The 20,043-nt window shown below is 41.9% G+C and overlaps 1 protein-coding gene across 1 annotated transcript in view; it reads right to left on the reverse strand.

Annotated features, from left to right (window-relative positions):
* The window catches only part of LOC116983474 (plasma membrane calcium-transporting ATPase 2-like), an 847,186-nt gene that overhangs the window by 41,801 nt on the left and 785,342 nt on the right, over window positions 1–20,043 (reverse strand). The window contains exons 18-20 of the mRNA XM_033037261.1: window positions 19,812–19,899; window positions 10,313–10,419; window positions 691–882 (exon numbers count right to left, since the gene is read on the reverse strand). Of these exons, the coding sequence (XP_032893152.1) occupies window positions 691–882; window positions 10,313–10,419; window positions 19,812–19,899 (387 nt within the window). The remainder of the gene's footprint in view (window positions 1–690; window positions 883–10,312; window positions 10,420–19,811; window positions 19,900–20,043) is intronic.

Raw genomic sequence — 20,043 nt, forward strand, 5'->3', positions numbered from 1 at the left:
AGGTCAGGATCAAACCCAGTCTCTGGCGCTGTGAAGCAGTGGCTCTACCAGCTGCGCTATCCAAGTCAATATTAATTATACATTAATAATCTGTCAATAACCATCCAAGAAACAAAACTAAACATTTTCTTGTCTCATTCTTTGATATTATTTGACAGAATCTCCTCACCTCTCCTTTCACTTTCCCCTCTGCAAGTGGGGATATAAAGAGTGCAACACATATCAATTGTCTCTAGTCTGTCTCTCTGTATAATCATTGAGTCAATGTTAAATTCATGATATATTTTATCACTTTTGGGTAACTATCAAAATATGCAATGATAGTTTCTTTCATGCGAGGCTGAAATCCCCATGTTACAATTTAGGATGAGGATCATTCCGGTAAGAAATTTTATTTTACTCCTGAAACATGATGAAAGCTGTAAATTTTGATTTTGAAAGAAATCTTTCTTCTATTCCAACAGCCCTTCAATAAATTCGCTCTCAGTGTGTATTCATTCAGGCATCGAGTGCCTCAATATCGGCAGTAATTCAAAATATTTAAATGAAGATTACTCCATTAGTGCCTGGAAGACAGATATGCCATCAGTGCTGACGAGTTGTGTAACAGAGCATGGTCTACTGCTCAATGAGCTGACAACAAGCCCTTTTGTGCTTTGTGCATGTGTGCATTCGCAACGAGACCCTCACCTGGGTGATGCATGCTCCAGTGAATGCCACAATAACGGCAACAATATTCACTGTCAGCTGGAATTGCAGGAACTTGGAGATACTGTCGTAAACATTTCGGCCCCACATGACAGCCTTCACAATGCTGCTGAAGTTGTCATCAGTCAAGATAATGTCAGAGGCTTCCTTTGCTACATCAGTGCCAGCAATCCCCTGCAATACAGTGGGAAGAATGTCAACCAGCGTCACAGCTGCCAGAAATATATTTGATAGACAGATTCCAGGGAATAAGAAAGCAGTAAAGTACAGTGATTGGTTAGGTTTAAAAATTAATATTAAAAAAAAAATCCGCTGTGAACAAATAATTAATATGCTAATCTTCAGCCAGACTGAAAAATGTCAGTGTTCAAAGGGACCTGGAAGTCCTTGTACACAAATCACTGCAAGAGACAGACAAGCAGGTACAGTCACCAATTAGGAAGGCAAATAATATTGTCCATATTGTCAATGAATTTGGGTACAAGAGTAGAGATGTTTTACTGCAGTAATCTGGGATATGTGCAACGAGGAGAAATTAAGCAGGCTGATCTATATGCTTAGGTTTAGCAAAATGCAGTGATCTCATTGAAATATATAAAATTCCCACTTGACAGGTTAGATGAAGGGATGATGTTTCCCCCCAGTTGGACAGCCCAGAATTTAGGATTACAAGTCTTAAACTAACGGATTAGTCATTCAAAACCGAGATGAGCATAAATTCCTTCACACAGACTCCCAGTGAATCTTTGGAAATCTCTAGTTGACATAAGTGCTGGAGAAACTCAGCGGGTGCAGCAGCATCTATGGAGCGAAGGAAATAGGCAATGTTTCGGGCTGAAACCCTTCTTCAGACTGATGTGGGGGGGGGGGGGGGAGGGGGGGAGAAGTAAGGAAAAAAGAAGAGGAGGAGCCCGAGGGCTGAGGGAGAGCTGAGAAGGGGAGGAGACAGCAAGGGCTACTGGAAATTGGAGAATTCAATGTTTATGCCGCTAGGGTGCAGACTGCCCAAGCGGAATATGAGGTGCTGCTCCTCCAATTTCCTGTCAGGAGACCAGGGTCTCTTTCATACCTTGGAACACTGCTCTCTCTCCCCATCACCCCACTCGTAACAAGGGCAGAGTCCCCCTAGTCCTCACCTTTCATAAACACTTTGGAGATCTAAAGACTCTGGATATGAAGCATATCAAGAGATATGGGAATTGTGCAGCAAGGTGAAAGATCACTCATGAATTTATTAGATGGGCCTGAATGGCCGAACCTGCTCTTTTTAATGTGCAGGGTTTGAGTAAATCTATTCATTCGAATTCATGAACATGCAGTGAGATGGCAAGCTGGGGAGGGGAGCACATTTTTCAATCAGTCGTAGTCAAAGAAGTCAAATGCTAATTTATTTTGAAGTGAGTCGTGACTGTAGGAACAGCAAATCTCAGAGAAACATCTAGCACTCCATCGAAGTGACTTTAATCTCCCAATATCGACTGTCCTTATGAAAGTATCATTCTGCAAATTAAAATGCGTTATTGAGATGAGTAACCAACAGAGTTCACAAATTTTCATTTACAAATTAGCATATGACAAAATGAAAATGCTACAATCATTTCAAATGAGTTCCTAAAGTGTTATTTACAGATGAGCTTTTCAGGCAAACATATTTTGCTCTCTTGGTTTTAACTATCACCATGGTAACAGCCTTGAATTAGGGATATTACACAAGAAAACCGTAAATGAAATCTATCCTCAAAATACATTAAAAAACAATATTCTAAACAGCTCGGCGGCAACATGAGATAAATAGCTTATAGATAAATTGAAAATATGGATTGATTTTTTTCATGGGGAAATAGCTGTGTTTGCGAGAGGGACTAACAATTCCATACATCTAAAGACTTTTGCAATGGACTGAAAACTGCAAACTGAGAATGAAAGATCCCTATTCTAGAGAGGAGGGAGAAAGCAAGCAGGAAACTTAGACCTGTTAGGCTAACATTCCTATTGGGAATAGTCTAGAATCCATTATTAAAGTAGGACAACATTCACAAAAAACATGATGCAATTAAGGAGAGGTAAGAAAGGTAACTTCATCTTATGACTGAGAAACTCTGCTTAAAGAATGTAGTAGAGTTCTTTGAGATTGTAACAGTGTGGATAATGTGGAATTTATAAGTATATTGTGTATTTATTTGGGTGTCAAAATGGCCTTTGATTAGATGCAACGTAAACTCATACCACACAAGTTAAGAGATCATGTTTGGGGGACACTAACAATTGACAAGCTGCCACAAGCATCTTTGCTGGGCTAAATACAATTTATAACTTTGATGAAGGGAGAGTGCATTGCAGTCACTTTCTTGACCATAAATAAATACCTGGTAAATAAAGTTGAAGGGAGACACAGGGAATCAACAAAAGAACATTGTTATATATAGAAAGTGGACTGAAATTTGGCAGATGGAATATAACGCGAGGAAGAACGGAAGGCTGATTCCCAGTATGAAGGTCTCGACCCGAAACGTCACCCATTCCTTCTCTCCAGAGATGCTGCCTGACCCGCTGAGTTACTCCAGCTTTTTGTGTCTACCTCCCAGTATGTACGGCTGCTCGAGAGTATAATCTGTGTCCACTGGAGTTCAGAAGAATAAGTAGGATTTTTTTGAGACATGTAAGTTTCTGAATGGGTGCAGAAGCTGGATGCTGAGAGAATATTTCTCTGCATGGGGGGGGGTGGGGGGGGGGGGGGAGCTAAAACTAGTAGAGTTTCAGGATAAGGGATGGCCCATATAAGGTAGAGACAATTTAGAGGCATTTAAGGTAGAGATGTTTCCATTAGTGTGAGAGTCTAGGACTAGTGGTCATATCCTCAGAATTAAAGGAGATGGGGAGGTATTTCTTAAATCAGAGGGTGGTAAATCTGTGGAATTATTTGCCACAGACGGCTAAGGAGGCCAAGTCAATGGATATTTTTAAGACAGAGATAGATAGATTCTTGATTAGTACAGATGTCAGAGGTAATGGGGAGAAGACAGGAGAATGGGGTTAGGAGGGAGAGATAGATCAGCCATGATTGAATGGCGGAGTAGATTTGATGGGCTGAATGGCCTAATTCTGCTCGTATCACTTATGGCCTTATGACAAGGAGGAATTTCTTCTTTGAGAAAGCCATGAAACTGTAGAAGCTTAAGCACTGAATATATTCGGAACTAAGACAAACAGAAATGTGGACTATTAGGAAGTCAAAGGTTATGGGCAAGAAAGAGGAGCTGAGGTCATGGCCAGATAAACACGATCTAGCTGGAATGTAAGAAAGGTTCTAGACTTTATGACTTCCTCCTGTTCTCAGTTATTATGTCCATTTTTTAAAGGTTTCTGGTGGTATGTACATATACAATTTAAGAAATGTTTTGCTTTGGATTTCTTCAGGGAATTAGTAAAGCATAAAATTATTCATGAAGTGCACAAACTCTCTCTGGAAATTCTCTATTGGATTAAAACCATATGCCTTTGTACATAATGGATCAAACTTCAGCTACATATGTTCTGAAGATTATTTTTACTCCTTTCAATATTTCTTCTCAAGCTAAAAGGCCTGTCCCACTTGGGCGACCTAATCCGCAAGTTCTGGCGAGTTTGCCCTCATACTCGCAGCATGGTCGACATGAGGTCTTCGTAACTCTCTTTCATGCTCGAGAGTGGTCTCCGCGTACTCGAGGCCTCAGCTAGGTCGCGGCATTTTGTTAAAAAATGCCCGCAAGTAAAAAAAGGTTGCCATGGATCAAATCGATACTTTTTTTACTCGTAGGTTTAGTCATAGTAGGTTGGCATGTTAGTTGTAGGTAATCATGGGTAGTCGAAGGTAGTCATAGACAGTCTCCATCATAGTCAAAGGGAGATCGAAGGAGGTCGTCTTCACTCTCCACTATTCGGTGTCCAATTTTTCCGTAGCTAGTCGTAGCTAGTCGTAGCTAGTCGAAGCTAGTCTTCTACATAGTCGAAGGAGGTCTTCAACATGTCATTTTTTCAAACTCTTCTAAACTCGCCAATTAGGTTGCCCAAGTGGGACAGCCCCTTAACAGTAACTTGTATTTTACTTGACTTTTCTTCCAGTATAATGAATATTTTAAAGGATGTTCTTTCTCATGGATCGGAATTCCGTTCTAGTCCTCGAAGAAATAGCGGAAGAAAAGTTAAGTAAGCTAAATGAAGAAATTTCCTTCAAGAAGGGTTCTATGGGAAAAATAATCTATATCAGGGAAACTATTTGATAATTGTCTTGCTCCATAATGCAATAAAGGGAAAAAAATCTATTTCTTCATGTACACCTTGATTAAATTTAAGTGGCTTTTGGATAAGTATGTTGATAAGCAGGAAGTGGAAGGATATGGTAACAAAGGATATGGGTCGATATGGATATTATAAGGAAGGATATGGGTCGCAGGCAGGAATAGAATATTAGTTCAACCAGGCATTGTGAGCTGAAGAGTCTGTCCTCGATCTGTTTTTTGTTCTATTTAAAAGATTAAATGCAGAAAGCCCAATAGTTTCAACCCTTTCCCTGCTGTGCAATGGGTCCAATACAATTACAACCATTAATTTGCCTGAATTGACAATCACAGAAGGGAAACAACTGGCAGCTTCTGTCTAAAGCTGAATGAGTCTCTTAATGACGACCAATTGCTGAGATTCCTACCCTCTATTCTGTCCACCAGCTGAGAACTTAGACTTCCACCTTGGCAATAATGTCCACTCTCACCCCAGGCGAGATACCTAATGTGAAACCCACATTCACGTCTTTGTTACACTAGCATTTCCCAGCTGGCCTTCCTTGTTTTATGAGTAAACTCAAGCTCATATTGCAGAGGCACAAATACAGAAGCATTGCCCTCATTTTCCAAACTTTACCTTAACAAGCATTCTCCTACCATATTGAGATGAATACCAAAAAATAACCATGGGACATCAATTATTTCCAAAGTTGGAATGTAAAGTTGATCAAAGTGCAATGTAAGTGATCGCTCCCTCATGAGCTAATGCTCATAGTGGCCTTGGCAGTGGCTGACATTGGCTTCGTTCCTTTCTTCAAGGTATAGTTTCCACTATGGCAAGCCTGGGTGCTGGGGCTTTGAACTGATGTAATTCATGACACAAAAGTTGCCAGCAGTGGTGTATTTCATTGAACAGCCATTTACTGTCTCACTGACATCTGCATCAGGTGAAGTAATTGCTTCCTACTCACTGGGTGGATATGGGCTCCTGCTGAGAGCCCTTTCTCTGATCTTCAGTCATGAACTGTGCTCATTCAGCACAGAAATGTGACCATGTCTGAGAGCAGCTGGTTTGAGGAGTCAGCAAAACTGTCAGGAACTGTCAGACTCCAGGTCCTTTGGGCTGTTGTGAGAATGATGCCATGCACCAAATGTACCGGAATACATCGACAACCTTGAAGAAATCAACCATCACTGGACAAATAGTGTGAGCAATTTTGGGCACCATATCCGAGGAAGGATGTACTGGCTCTGGAGATGCTCCACAGGAGGTTTAGATGAATGATTCCAGGATTTAGTAGGTTAACCTACGATGAGCGTTTGTCGGCGCTAGGCTTGTACTCGCTGGAGTTTAGAAGAATGAGGAGGAACCTCATTGAAACGTACAGAATAGTGAAAGGCTTGGATAGAGTGGAGGTGGAGAGGATGTTTCCACTAGTGGGAGAGTCTAGGACTAGAGGTCATAGCCTCAGAATTAAAGGACATTCTTTTAAGAAGGAGATGAGTAGAAATTTCTTTAGTCAGAGGGTGGTGAATCTTTGGAATTCTTTGCCATAGAAGGCTGTGGAGGCCAAGTCAGTGGATATTTTTAAGGCAGAGATCGATAGATTCTTGATTAGTACGGGTGTCAGAGGTTATGGGGAGAAGGCAGGAGAATGGGGTAAGGAGGGAGAGATAGATCAGCCATGATTGAATGGCGGATTAGACTTGATGGGCCAAATGGCCTAATTCTATTCCTATCACTTATGACAAGTAGTGAGGCTTTTTGTTGCTGAACACTGTGAGGACTTGGGTTGGAAATCCGGGCATCAAAGTGGCATCACCTTTGTCACCTCATGCTGACTGGCAGTACATTTTGTCTGCTCTCAGTAAGGTATCAGCCACTGGACCAGGACCAGCCACCGGCACCAACAGGACCTCACATCGACACTCCCTGAATTTTGCTAGTCCTTGCTGTCTCCTCCCCTTCCTCAACCCTCTAGCTGTCTCCTCCCACCCTCCCATCCGCCCGCCCTCGGGCTCCTCCTCCTCCCCTTTTCCTTCCTTCTCCCCCCCCCCCCCACCCCCCATCAGTCTGAAGAAGGGTTTCGGCCCGAAACGTCGCCTATTTCCTTAGCTCCATAGATGCTGCTGCACCTGCTGAGTTTCTCCAGCAATTTTGTGTACCTAAGGTATCAGCCATGACTTGAGTAAGATGCAATAATACTTTGACACACGGAGAACAGCCAAAGCAGCAAACAACAGCTATTCATGACTCCAATTTTCTGATTTATTTTCTTCTAAAATGTTCAAGATGATGGCAGGATTTCCAAATCTCTGTTGTAGAGTCTGCTCGGAATTCTGACGAATGCTCAACGTGGTCAGGGCAAATATTTATGTCTTTCAAATGAGAAATGATGTGTATCAGTGGCTCCTGAGTACACAAATGAATGAAACGTAACCATTGATCCAACATGTTGAAGAAATGTTGGTTAATCATTGAAGTACCATCAAAAAATGAAGCACTCTAAGCCTCTATTAACAGAAAACAGTAGTTTAATACACATTGTTTCTTAAATATGAGATGTTATAGACAATAGACAATAGACACTAGGTGCAGGAGTAGGCCATTCGGCCCTTCGAGCCAGCACCGCCATTCAATGTGATCATGGCTGATCATCCCCAATCAGTACCCCGTTCCTGCCTTCTCCCCATATCTCCTGACTCCACTATTTTTAAGAGCCCTATCTAGCTCTCTCTTGAAAGCATCCAGAGAACCTGCCTCCACCGCCCTCTGAGGCAGAGAATTCCACAGACTCATCACTCTCTGTGAGAAAAAGTGTTTCCTCGTCTCCGTTCTAAATGGCTTACCCCTTATTCTTAAACTGTGGCCCCTGGTTCTGGACACCCCCAACATCGGGAACATGTTTCCTGCCTCGAGCGTGTCCAAGCCCTTAACAATCTTATATGTTTCAATTATAATCCGATGTCACTGGGCTACAAATGAAACATCAATGGCCATTAGACCTTCACCCAATAACTAGTTTTGGTGCAAGAAGCTTCACCAAATTGGATTGGGGATGTCAGAAAGGAGAGCATGGATGACCTCCATCCCCATCACAGGTGATACTCAAGCAAATCAATCGAGACAACCCATTTGTGTTGGAATGAACTGCAGATGCTGGTTTAAACTGAAATTAGGTACAAAAAAGCTGGAGTAACTCAACGTGTCAAACAGCATCTCTGGAGAAAAGGAATAGGTGGTGTTTCGGGTCAAGGCCTTCTACAGGCTGAAGAAGGGTCTCGACCCGAAATGTCACCTATTCCTTTTCTCCAGAGATGCTGTCTGGTCTGCTGAGTTATTCCAGATTTTTGTGTCTATCTTCGAGACAAGTCATTGCTTGTTTTCCCTTCCCTGATCCAACGGATAATTTGCATCACCCGAACTGATCCTATCTATCATAGAATGGATGAAGACTCCTATATTCCAAAGGAGATATGTTGTAATTTAAAAAAAAATCATACATCCAATATATTTATAAAACTTATTCTGTAAATGCAATCTAAACAGGGGAATGTCTATCACAGGAGGACCATTGCATACTTTTCACGTCACACCTTCCATTCTGAACATGCCTAGATATTACTTCATTGTATAGAAATACATATACAATTAGTCTAGAAAATGACAATAACCTGGCTAGTGTACACCATTCTTAACCTTTGAATGAGAAAAAGTGGAAATGACTGACAAGTTTATGTGTATGGAGACAGGGTTAGGAGCTTTCTAATTGACAAGTAGGTTTGGTATCTTGACTGCATATCATTCATTTTGTTAAATAATTCATAATTCAGTGCATATCAATCTGAAATGGTCAGGTAATTTTCAAGAGAGAGTTAGAGAGTTAGATTTAGCTCTTAGGGCTAACGGAATCAAGGGATATGGGGAAAAAGTGGGAACAGGGTACTGATTTTAGGTGATCAGCCATGATTATATTGAATGGCGGTGCTGGCTCGAAGGGTCGAGTGGCCTATTCCTGCACCTAGTTTCATTTCAGGTTTTCAACATCTGGTTCGTTCATCCACTTTCATTTTACAGTACAATCTTAACAACGCAATATGCTTTAAAACCAATTTTGGGAGTCTAAGCCGGGTTATTTAAACAATTATATCTCATTCAATTCTGGATCAAATGGGATAAGCAGGCGGAATATGTGTATCCAATATATCTTGGAGTATATTACTACATTCGCCTAATTTGAGGAAGGACATTCTTGCTATTGAGAGAGTGCAGCGTAGGTTTACAAGGTTAATTCCCGGGATGGCGGGACTGCCATATGCTGAGAGAATGGAGCAGCTGGGCTTGTAGACTCTGGAGTTTAGAAAGATAAGAGGGTATCTCATTGAAACATATAAGATTGTTAAGGGTTTGGACACGCTAGAGGCAGGAAACATGTTACCGATGTTGGGGGAGTCCAGAACCAGGGGCCACAGTTTAAGAATAAGGAGTAAGCCATTTAAAACAGAGATGAGGAAACACTTTTTCTCACAGAGAGTGGTGAGTCCCTGCCTCAGAGGGCGGTAGAGGCAGGTCCTCTGGATGCTTTCAAGAGAGGGCTAGATAGGGCTCTTAAAAATAGCGGAGTCAGGGGATATGGGCCATGGATCGCTCAAACCTATTCCATGAATTAATAAAATAATGGCTGATCCCATGCTCATGACTATTTTCCAATTGGACATTCATACCCCTTGATTTTATCTATGTCCAAAAATCTAAGAATCTCCTCCATGAACAATAAGTATCTGCAGTCCTCCTGGGTAAAGATGTTGAGACATTTTTCCTTGTTTTAGTTTGAAAACAATCCTGAAGCAATGTTTCATAATTCTTAATTCTTCAGCCTGACGAAACAATCTCCGTTTTATCAGTCCTCCTTAGAATTTTTCACACAGAGAGTGGTGAGTCTATGGAATTCTCTGCCTCAGAGGACGGTGGAGGCCGGTTCTCTGGATACTTTCAAGAGAGAGCGAGATAGGGCTCTTAAAGATAGCGGAGTCAGGGGATATGGGGAGAAGGCAGGAACGGGGTACTGATTGGGGCAGATCAGCCATGATCACATTGAATGGCGGTACTGGCTCGAAGGGCCGAATGGCCTACTCCTGCACCAATTGTCTATTTTCAATTGAATTATGAATGTCTTGAATATACTTAACAGATGTGACAATTTATTACAAGATATTTGTGTTGAAAGATGATAAATATTGATGATTTTACTGCTACCGTACACCTATGTAAACATCATCTTGAATCTTACCGATACACTGCTCATTGAGCACAATCGATATAATGTGAACATTTCATCACCTACCATAGCAAAACCAACATCTGCTTTTTTCAGTGCCGGTCCATCATTGGTTCCATCACCAGTCACTGCTACCACCTGTCTCCGCTCTCCACACAAACTGTCAATTATACCTGTAACAAACAAACAAAAGCCAGTTCGGAGGAGCTCGTTAGAAGGAATAAATCTGAATAGACACTGAGTTTCCCTCTCACACCCTTCACAGGAAAACTCCCTTCACTTGCCCAACTCCAATTACTAACGTCAGCACTGGTGCCCAAGGTGACAATTTCACAGACAATAATGTCAGCTTTTATTAGTCAGGTCACTGTCCCAACATCTTCAAGCAATTACATCAGTTTGTTTTTAATAAGCCAGGCTAATGTTTAAATCAAAATAATGATGAATCAGGAGAGGGGTAAAAGCAATTAAAAATAAAATGTTGTATCCTTTAGCTAAAATAATGTCCTGCTTAATCATCACCAACAATGTTACACAATTGATGAGCTAATAATATGAGCCTCAATAAAGTAATTGTAGTCTTGCTGGTTATGCATATTATTAATGTGATCATCAGTCTGTTTCTGTATAAGCATTATAATATGCTGCAGGATGACCAATTGCTGAAATCAATGTAATGTTCAGAGCAGATTCCTAGATAGTTAATAAGCTAAATTGGACATTTTCCAATGCTCTTCAGTGCCTTGGGAGCTCACCAGTCCAGAACGGCAGTCACAGCACGCATGCATAATTGTGATATGTGTGCTCCAAACTCTGTCATGGTGAGGGTGATCAAATGTGTACACTGATTGAATTCCAGAAGAATGCAGAGTAAGCAGGTTGTGACGTCAAACAGAATGCAACACAATTTTCACGCCTTAGCTTTAGTTTTACAGCGCGGAAACAGGCCCTTCGACTCATTGAGTCCGCGCTGACCAGCGATCCCCGCACACTGATACTATGTGGCGGGGTACACTGATATTATGTGGCCCGAAACGACACCTATCTAGTTTCTCCAGAGATGCTGCCTGTGTCTATTTAAAGGATTAGTCACCTCTGGCTTAACCATGCATGTGACAGAACTACAAATAAAGTGCGAACAAGAATAACTAAACAATGTATTTTAACGTGAAGTGCCATGTCCCTTTGCAGACTTTAGTTAAATTGATTTTTTATTGCCATCTTGAAGTAAATTGGAACTGCAGTTGGAAAGTCTACAGTTACAGTATCTGCAATATTGGTTAAGTTTGTAAGTGACAGGTGATAGGCATTGAGGACTCTAGACAGGGCTGAAGTATATACATTTGCAGCAGCAAGCGGTCACTGGCTGGGATTAGGTTACGATCTATCATCTCAGTTTTAGCGTTGTATGATATTACAAGACTTTTTCCAACTCATACTTTATCATCAAGTGAAGAGTTCTGCTGCATAGATGGAATCTTGTTCATTCCTGCCCAAACCTTCAATTGGTTCCTTTCAGTCTCAGCCATGAGATACTCATGAACACCATTGGGACAATTGAAGAATCTTCTGCTAGTGCAGAAGTGCTTTACTTTTCTCAGTCTGGCAAGCTTCAAAAATCTTTTCAACGTTATTATAAAATGGTTGATGGAACAATGGATTCTTCAGAGATGTTCTCATCTCTTCACAGGAATCCCTAGTGCAGCCTTGAGGAGTCGATTTACAAAGGCTACAAAGAATTCAGCAGCACCAGTCAGGTAAACTCTGCACCAGAAACTCATATTTGCTCAAGGCACAGGGGGAGAACTTGGTCCAAGTTCTTCCAGCATTCCCACAGTTCACCTGCCCACTAATCCGTCCTCTGTCGCACGCTAATCAACTTTATAAAACACTGGTCAGAACTCAGCTGGAGTAGTGCGTGTGGCTCTGCTCAACGCACTGTGGGAAAGATGTGACAGTGCCGGAGGGAGTAGGGAGGAAATCCACCAGGATATTATATGGTATGGAGCATTTCAGTTACGACACGGTAAATGCAGAGGCTAGGTCTCAACCTCCTCCTTTCACTAGAAAGGAGGAAGGAGGTTGAGAGGGAACATAGGTATATGTTAAATTAATGATAGGTTTTGACAGAGTTGACAAGAGTCAGAGACTAACGCATCATGGAAAGAGGACCTTCCGCCCAATTCGTCCACGCAAACTAAGATGACGATTTAAGTCGCATTGACTGCATTGGTTCCATATCAGTCTTCTCTGCACTCTATCCAGAAAGTAGCAATTTTCCAATATCAGAGTGACTAAAACTAAACACAATACTCCAAGTGACGCCTCACCAGCATTTTGTAAAACTGTAAAATAACGTCTCAATTTCTAACCTGAATCCCTGACTAATCAGTGTGAAGAAGGGTCTCGACCCGAAACGTCATCCATTCTTTCTCTCCAGAGATGCTGCCTGTCCAGCTGAGTTACTCCAGCATTTTTGTGTGCCTACCATTCATTGTTAGCTATAGTTTAATTGAGCTGAGAGATTCAGCATGGAAACAGGCTGTATCTTTGGCCCACTGAGTTCATGCCAACCATCGATCACCCGTTTACACTGGTTCTATGTTATCCAACTTTCTCATCCATTCCTAACACATTCATGCTGGAATATCTTGTCCCTGAAAATCTCCTCTAGTAATTATCCACTACTGCTCTTTGCCTCACCGCCTTTAGTTCCCCCTCCGGCCTTAAAGGTGCAACATTAGCTACCCTCCAGTCTTCCAGAAGTTCACCTTTGGCTCAAAAATGATGCAAACATCTCTGCAAGGGACTCTACAATTTCCTCCTTAGCTTCTCACGAGTACCAAGGATGCACGTGATCAGACTCTGTGGATTTATCCACCGTAATGTCCTTTCATACCATCAATGCCTCACCTTTGTTAATTTGTTTATGGTCCGAGACATCACAATTCATTGGATTCAATTCCTCAACTTCACTAACTTCTCCACACTGCATGGAAACATCAAAAATCGCTCCAATCCTCTGTGTCTCTATATACAGGTTGTTATGCTAATCTTTAAGCGAACCTCCCTCACCACCCTTTTACTCTTAATATACCTCTATATTAGGATTTGAGAAGCTTTTAAAAACCAACAGAAGGCAACTAAAAAACGCAATAAGGGGGGAAAAGTTAAAATAGGAAGGAAGGTTAGCCAATAATATAAAAGACAAAACCAAAAGATTTTTTAAGAAGGAACTGCAGATGCTGGAAAATCGAAGGTAGACGAAAGTGCTGGAGTAACTCAGTGAGAGAGGCAGCATCTCTGGAGAAGTTTCGGGTTGAGATCCTTCTTCACCTGAAGGAGGGTCTCGACCCGAAGCATCACCCATTCCTTCTTTCCAGAGATGCTGCCTGTCCCACTCAGTTACTCCAGCTTTTTGCGTCTATCTAAAGGAAATTATAGGCCAGTTTGTCTAACTTCTGTGGTGGGTACAATTTTAGATTCCATTATTAAGGATGAGGTTTTGGGGTACTTGTAAATGCATGCTAAAATAGGCTGAAGTCAGCATGGCTTTGTTAAAAGGAGATCTTGTCTGACAAATCAGTTGGGGTTGTTTGAGGAGGTAACAAGCAGGATAGACAAAGGAGAATCAGTATGTTGTTTACTTGGATTTTCAGAAAGCCTTCGAGAAGCCATGTGTGAGGCTGCTAAACAAAAAGAAACCCATGGTATTAAAATCAAGGTACTAGCATGGTACTACATTAGCTGACTGGCAGAAGGCAAAGAGTGATAATAAAGAGAGCATTTACTGGTTGACTACCAGTGGCTAGTGGTGTTCCACAAGGGTCGGTGTTGGGTCCGCTACTATTCACATTAAATGTTAATGACCTGGATGAGGGAATTAATGGCTTTGTGGTCAGGTTTGTGGATGATACGATGATAGATAAAGGGGCCGGTGGTGTCGAGGAACCAGGGAGTGGGCAGACGGACTTGGACTGGTTGGGTGAGTGGGCACAGAAGTGGCAAATGGAATACAGCAAAGCAAAGTGTGTAGTCATGCACTTTGGTAGAAGGGATAAAGCCGTAGATGACTTACTAAACCTGGAGAGGATTCAGAAATGAGAGATGCAAAGGGACTGGGGAATGCTGGTACAGGATTCCCAAAGGGTTAATTTGAAGGTTGAGTCAGTGGTAAGGAAGGCAAATGCAATGTTTCCATTAGACAGGACTAGAATATAAAAGCAGGGATGTTATTCAGCATTGGTGAGGTCACAGTTTGAATATTTATCTGAGGAAGGATGAGTTGGCTTTGGAGTGGGTCCAGAGGAGGTTTACGAGAAGATCCCAGGGATGATTGAAGGCTCTGGGCCTGTACTTGCTACAGTTTAGGATAAGGGGGGATCTGATTGAAACCTGCCAGATAATGGAAGGCCCAGATAGAGTGGGTGTGTGGAAGGGTTTCGGCCCGAAACGTTGCCTATTTCCTTCGCTTCATAGATGCTGCCGCACCCGTTGAGTTTCTCCAGCAATTTTGTCTGCCGTGGATGTGGAGAGTATGTTTCCAGTAATTGCACTTTCTAGAACGGACCCAGCCTCAGAATAAAAGGATGCACATTCAAAATGGAGATGAAGAGGAGTCTCATTAGCCAGAGAGTGGTGAATCTGTGGAATTCTTTGCCACAGATGGCTGTGGAGGCCACTGCATTGGGTATTTTTAAAGCAAAGATTGATAGGCTCTTGATTAGTAAGGGCGTCGATGTTTACGGGGAGAAAGCAGAAGAATGGGGTTGGGATGGAAAGATAGATCAGCCAGGATTGAATGGTAGAGTGGACTAGATGGGCTGAATGGACGATTTCTGTTCCTATGGTCTTAATACTTTATCATGTGCAGTGGCAGACTTAACCACATCAAATCTGCCATGGACAGGGACAGTTCTATTGATAGACATTTAAAAAAAATCCTCTTACCCAGATACAACTTACATTTGAGAACAACACTAGGGCGAAAGATAGAACAATCAGGGAAAAGCAAAATGGTGACACGTGACTAGAAACCTGACACAAAAAAAGAGGTTAATGCAATGGCCCAAGTGCCCTCAACTTTCTAAAAATTATTGGCTGCAATGTGGACCTTTATCTACCACCTGGAGGTAATTCTGGCCAAAATGTTTTCAGATTCTTAACTGGAGGTCTTTATGGTGAAACCAAAATGAACAAAATATCCCACTGGAGTTTAGAAGAGTGAGGAAAGCCTTGTTTGACATGGCATCAATGTTAAGGGCCCTCACTCTGAACACATCAGGGAATAATCATCATCCCACCTTCATTGTGTAGGAAGTCTGAAGAAGGGTCTCGACCCGAAACATCATCCATTCCTTCTCTCCAGAGATGCTGCCTGTCCAACTGAGTTACTCCAGCATTTTGCATCGAACCCCAACATCATTGTTTTATATTGTTCCACAGTGTCCCCAATCACCTTCCCCACCATTCCATGAATTTAAAATGTTTCGACCTGGCCTGTTGAATCCCTTCATTTATCTTCCCTCCTCTATTACCATTTCCAATGGACCCCAGTCCTGAATTGTGAATCCTTCTAATATAGATCCTGTATATCAGTGCCACCAGCTGCCCACACTTCAATCCAGGGCAACCTTCTCTTCTCATTCTGGCCACTGTGCTCTGGAACTCCTCTTTGATGGGTCAATCTTCTTGCCTCCTCCCAACACCATTCTTAGTTAAGCCTACAGATCTATCTGAGCTATTAGTCACCCCTCCCATTGTCTTCTTCATGGGCACATCATCTATTATTTTCTGTCTAAACTTCTGAGAAACTCATTGGAACATCTACAGACAGTAAAGGAGTAAGTACACATTTTAAGTGATATTCAAGATGCTATCATCTGCACAATTCAAAGTTGGCCTCAGAGATTCACTAGATATGCATGTATGTGTTTAAATTTAGCTCTTAGTCTGAATGACAAGAAGTCTAAAAGAAAAAGAAAATCAAAGAATGGTATTGAAAGCAAAGGGTTTGGACAATTTAAGAAAAATGAAAAGATAAGCCAAGTATATGTTTAATATTGCATTTATGAATAGGCATTCGAAGTTGCTCAACAATTTCCTTGTAAATGCATGTTTTAGATAAAAGAAGTGAAATAATTTGTTTGTGCAGTTTTCATAGTTCCTCTAGATATATACAGAGAACCAGATGAAACGCTTTGAAAAATGCTGGAAATTTTATGGACAAATATTTCCAATGCAATTCATCACAAGACCAAACCAATAATGTACAAATTATGTTTAGTGCATATTGAATTTCTGTGACATATTGCAATAGTTTTAAACAATAAAGGGATTGGTCAGGATGATTAAAATTGTCTGCTTTAAATGATTATCTGAATATTAGCCGTTTAACCGTTATTCATTTTGAAAGATGTGGGCTTCTCCAGCAAGAAATCTCACCACCAGATTTCGGGACAGTTTCTTCCCAGCTGTTATCAGGCAACTGAATCATCCTATCACAACCAGAGAGCAGTGCTGAACTACTATCTACCTCTTTGCTGTCCCTCAGACTATACTTGACCGGACTTTGCTGGCGGTAAACGTTATTCCCTTATCAAGTATCTATACACTGTAAATTGTAATCATGCATTGTCTTTCTGCTGACTGTTTTTCACTGTACCTCAGCACACATGATAATAAACTAAACTAAAATTCAACAAGGCTGCAGAGACTGGTGGACTCAGCTCAGTCTGGCACAGCCCTGTCACCATCGTAAGCATCTACAGGAGGTGCTGCCTCAGGAAGGCGGATTCAAGCATTCTTGCCATCTGGCCCATGCCCACTTCCCACTGCTGCCACTAGGCAGGAGGTACAGTAGCCTTATGTCCCACACTCCCATACTGAGGAACAGCTAATTCCTGCAACCATCAGGCTCTTGAACTGAGCTGCACTGCCCTAATCCCAGTACTTTTTTTTGTAGCCAAAAAGATGGCAGAACAATTAATAAACATATGCGTCATTTGGCTGGAAAATGAAATAATGATGTTTGACATTTTCAAGGTGACAGTACGTCACAATGAGACATAGCGCTACAAAAACACCTGCTTTAAAACCCCATCTTGGCAACCACCTCTTACACTACCGTGTGTTTCCACTGTGTCTTTGCACTAATGTCTTGGGGTTTTTTTGCAAGTCGTTTTTTTCACTGTATTGGATAATTTATATGTAAGTTACGGATAATCAATGTCTTTATGTGGTATCTGAGCCTATATACCTGTGATGTTGCTGCAAGCAAGAATTTCATTGTACCTGTACCTCACCATACCCGTGACATTAAATACTTGATTTGAAGGCCAATATTCATCACCTATTCCTCATTGAGAAAGTGACAGTGTGACATCTTCTTGAGCAACTGCCAAAACTCCACTATAGATTGGCTATTTTATACTAGCCAATTATAGTGCATGTTGGTAGTGACTCCGCCTAGTATCTGCTTAATATTATCAAGAGCTTGCCTACGCTAGCTAGTATGAGTAGCTGCTAGGAAATGTAATGTCCTGCAGATCCTTGCTGTAAGTAGATTTAATAAGTATGTGTTGTATCTTGATATGTGTTCGACTCAATCATTACATGGTGTCAGAAGTGGGATTCGAACCCATGCCTCCAGTTGGAGACCAGAACACTGACACTGAACAACGTTATGCTCAGATCAAAAACGAATTGCTCGCAGTGGTTTTCACCTGCATGAAATTCAAGGATTTGATCTTTGGAATGTCTGTGACTATAGAAATTGATCACCAGCCAAGCTTTCAAAAACTTTGCAAAACAATGGGACTTTCGACATATTACCAGCAGCCCTGAGTTCCCGCAGTCCAACGGACTCGCCGAATGCGCTGTCCGAAACGCAAAACAACTAATGGAGTGATCCTACCTTGCAAAATCGGTCGTATACCTGGACCTGCTCAACCTAAAGAACATTGCACGGGATCTCATACTGGGTTCCCCAGCCCGACGACTGATGTCTCGCCAAACCCGTGCTCCCCTGCTTGTGTCCCAGCAGCTTTTGCAGCCGCAGGTTCGTTCCCCGCCTGCTGTCCAGAAACAACTACAATTCAAACGAGACACACAGAAACGCTTCTTTGACAAATCCAGCAAGCGACTTCAATCTCTCGCACGTGGACTAGTGGTCCATCTCCAGACCAACAAGGGCCATGCACGTCTGGGTCACATCTACGGCCCTGCTAAAGAACTGTGCTTTTATCTGGTTGAAGCCGACGGAGCCATCTACAGACTCAACCGTCATCATATCCTTCCGGTGAAGGAACCGCGCCCTGCGACTCCGCATCCAGATGTCTCGCGTTTAGTATACCCTCCCACGGGCGGTCCCGCAACCCCACTGCCAACTGGCGTTTCCACCGCAGTCTCCCCTGCAGCGTTTGGCAACCTGCTGGCCTATCTCATCACCCTCCCTGCCTGTCGGGTCCCCGGTCGTTTCCCCAATTCCCTCCCCGGTATTTTCTCTGGAGAAAGGAGGTGAGGCGGATTCGTACCGCACATGGGCCAGGCGGGTTTGCAGGCCACCCATTAGATACGGTGAGTTTGTGTAATTTTACAAACTTTCCCAAATGTGTTATCAACATTCCACCTATATTGCTTATCCACCGATGCTTCTTTTGTTTCTACAAGGAAAGATGTAGATTGGCTATTTCATACTAGCCAATTATAGTGCTTGTTAGTAGTGACTCTGCCTAGTATCTGCTTAATATTATCAAGAGCTTGCCTACGCTAGTTAGTATGAGTAGCTGCTAGGAAATGTAATGTCTGCATATCCTTGCTGTAAGTAGATTTAATAAACATATGTTGTATCATTATATGTGCCCGTGTCACCTCATTACATCTACCAAGTTAGCATTCTTCAATACATTGAGAATCTTGAACAATATTTTTTTAAACTAAATGTCTAAACAACTGTACTGTGTCAAGAAAGATCGATGCTTATTGTCAAATACTAAGCTCCCCCATGCATAATGCTCTGCTCGCCCCATCTTTGCAACCCATCTGGTGTCATGGAAATGGCAAGGATTTATTTCCTTGAATGCCATCAATAAACTGGTTTAAATATAATCCTGCAATTTTACTGATACTGTTTATCTCCTCGTTCCAGATTGATGTAACCGCTGCTATTGAAATTCCCCAGCTGCTATGGTGGGATTTAGCCTTATAATGGCCAAACACAATGGTATAATTTGGTGGTACACAAAAAAGCTGGAGAAACTCAGCGGGTGCAGCAGCAGCATCTATGGAGCGAAGGAAATAGGCAACGTTTCGGGCCGAAACCCTTCTTCAGATATAATTTGGTGGACTTGGATTATGTTCAAATAAAAACACTTGTTCACGGTCTAATGTATTGGATGGAAATGATTGCCAAAGGTTGTTTAGATTAAATCACCAGAGGAATCATTCTGGCCATTGACGAGTACATTTTTCCTTATTCACAGGTTCACGGTATATAGAATGGTTATAAAACTCAATACATTGTGGAAGAAATTCAGGACCGAGAGAGGCTGAGAAATCTACATACCTTTCACTAAAGTATGTTTGTCGGTAGGAGATGAACGAGCAAGTACACGGAGCTTTGGCCAGATTTTGTCAATACGTTCTTGCTCAACCTTAAAGTAAAATAAATAATTAAATGGGTGCTGAAGTTATTCATTTAAAATAAAATGTAGACATGTGTTATGAGCTCAATGCTTTTACATTCATGCAACTGTAACAAATTGCATTAATTGCATTTCAAGTCGGAGGGATCTCGA

The sequence above is a fragment of the Amblyraja radiata genome, chromosome 18 (assembly GCF_010909765.2).
Source record: "Amblyraja radiata isolate CabotCenter1 chromosome 18, sAmbRad1.1.pri, whole genome shotgun sequence".
NCBI classification, from domain to species: domain Eukaryota; kingdom Metazoa; phylum Chordata; class Chondrichthyes; order Rajiformes; family Rajidae; genus Amblyraja; species Amblyraja radiata.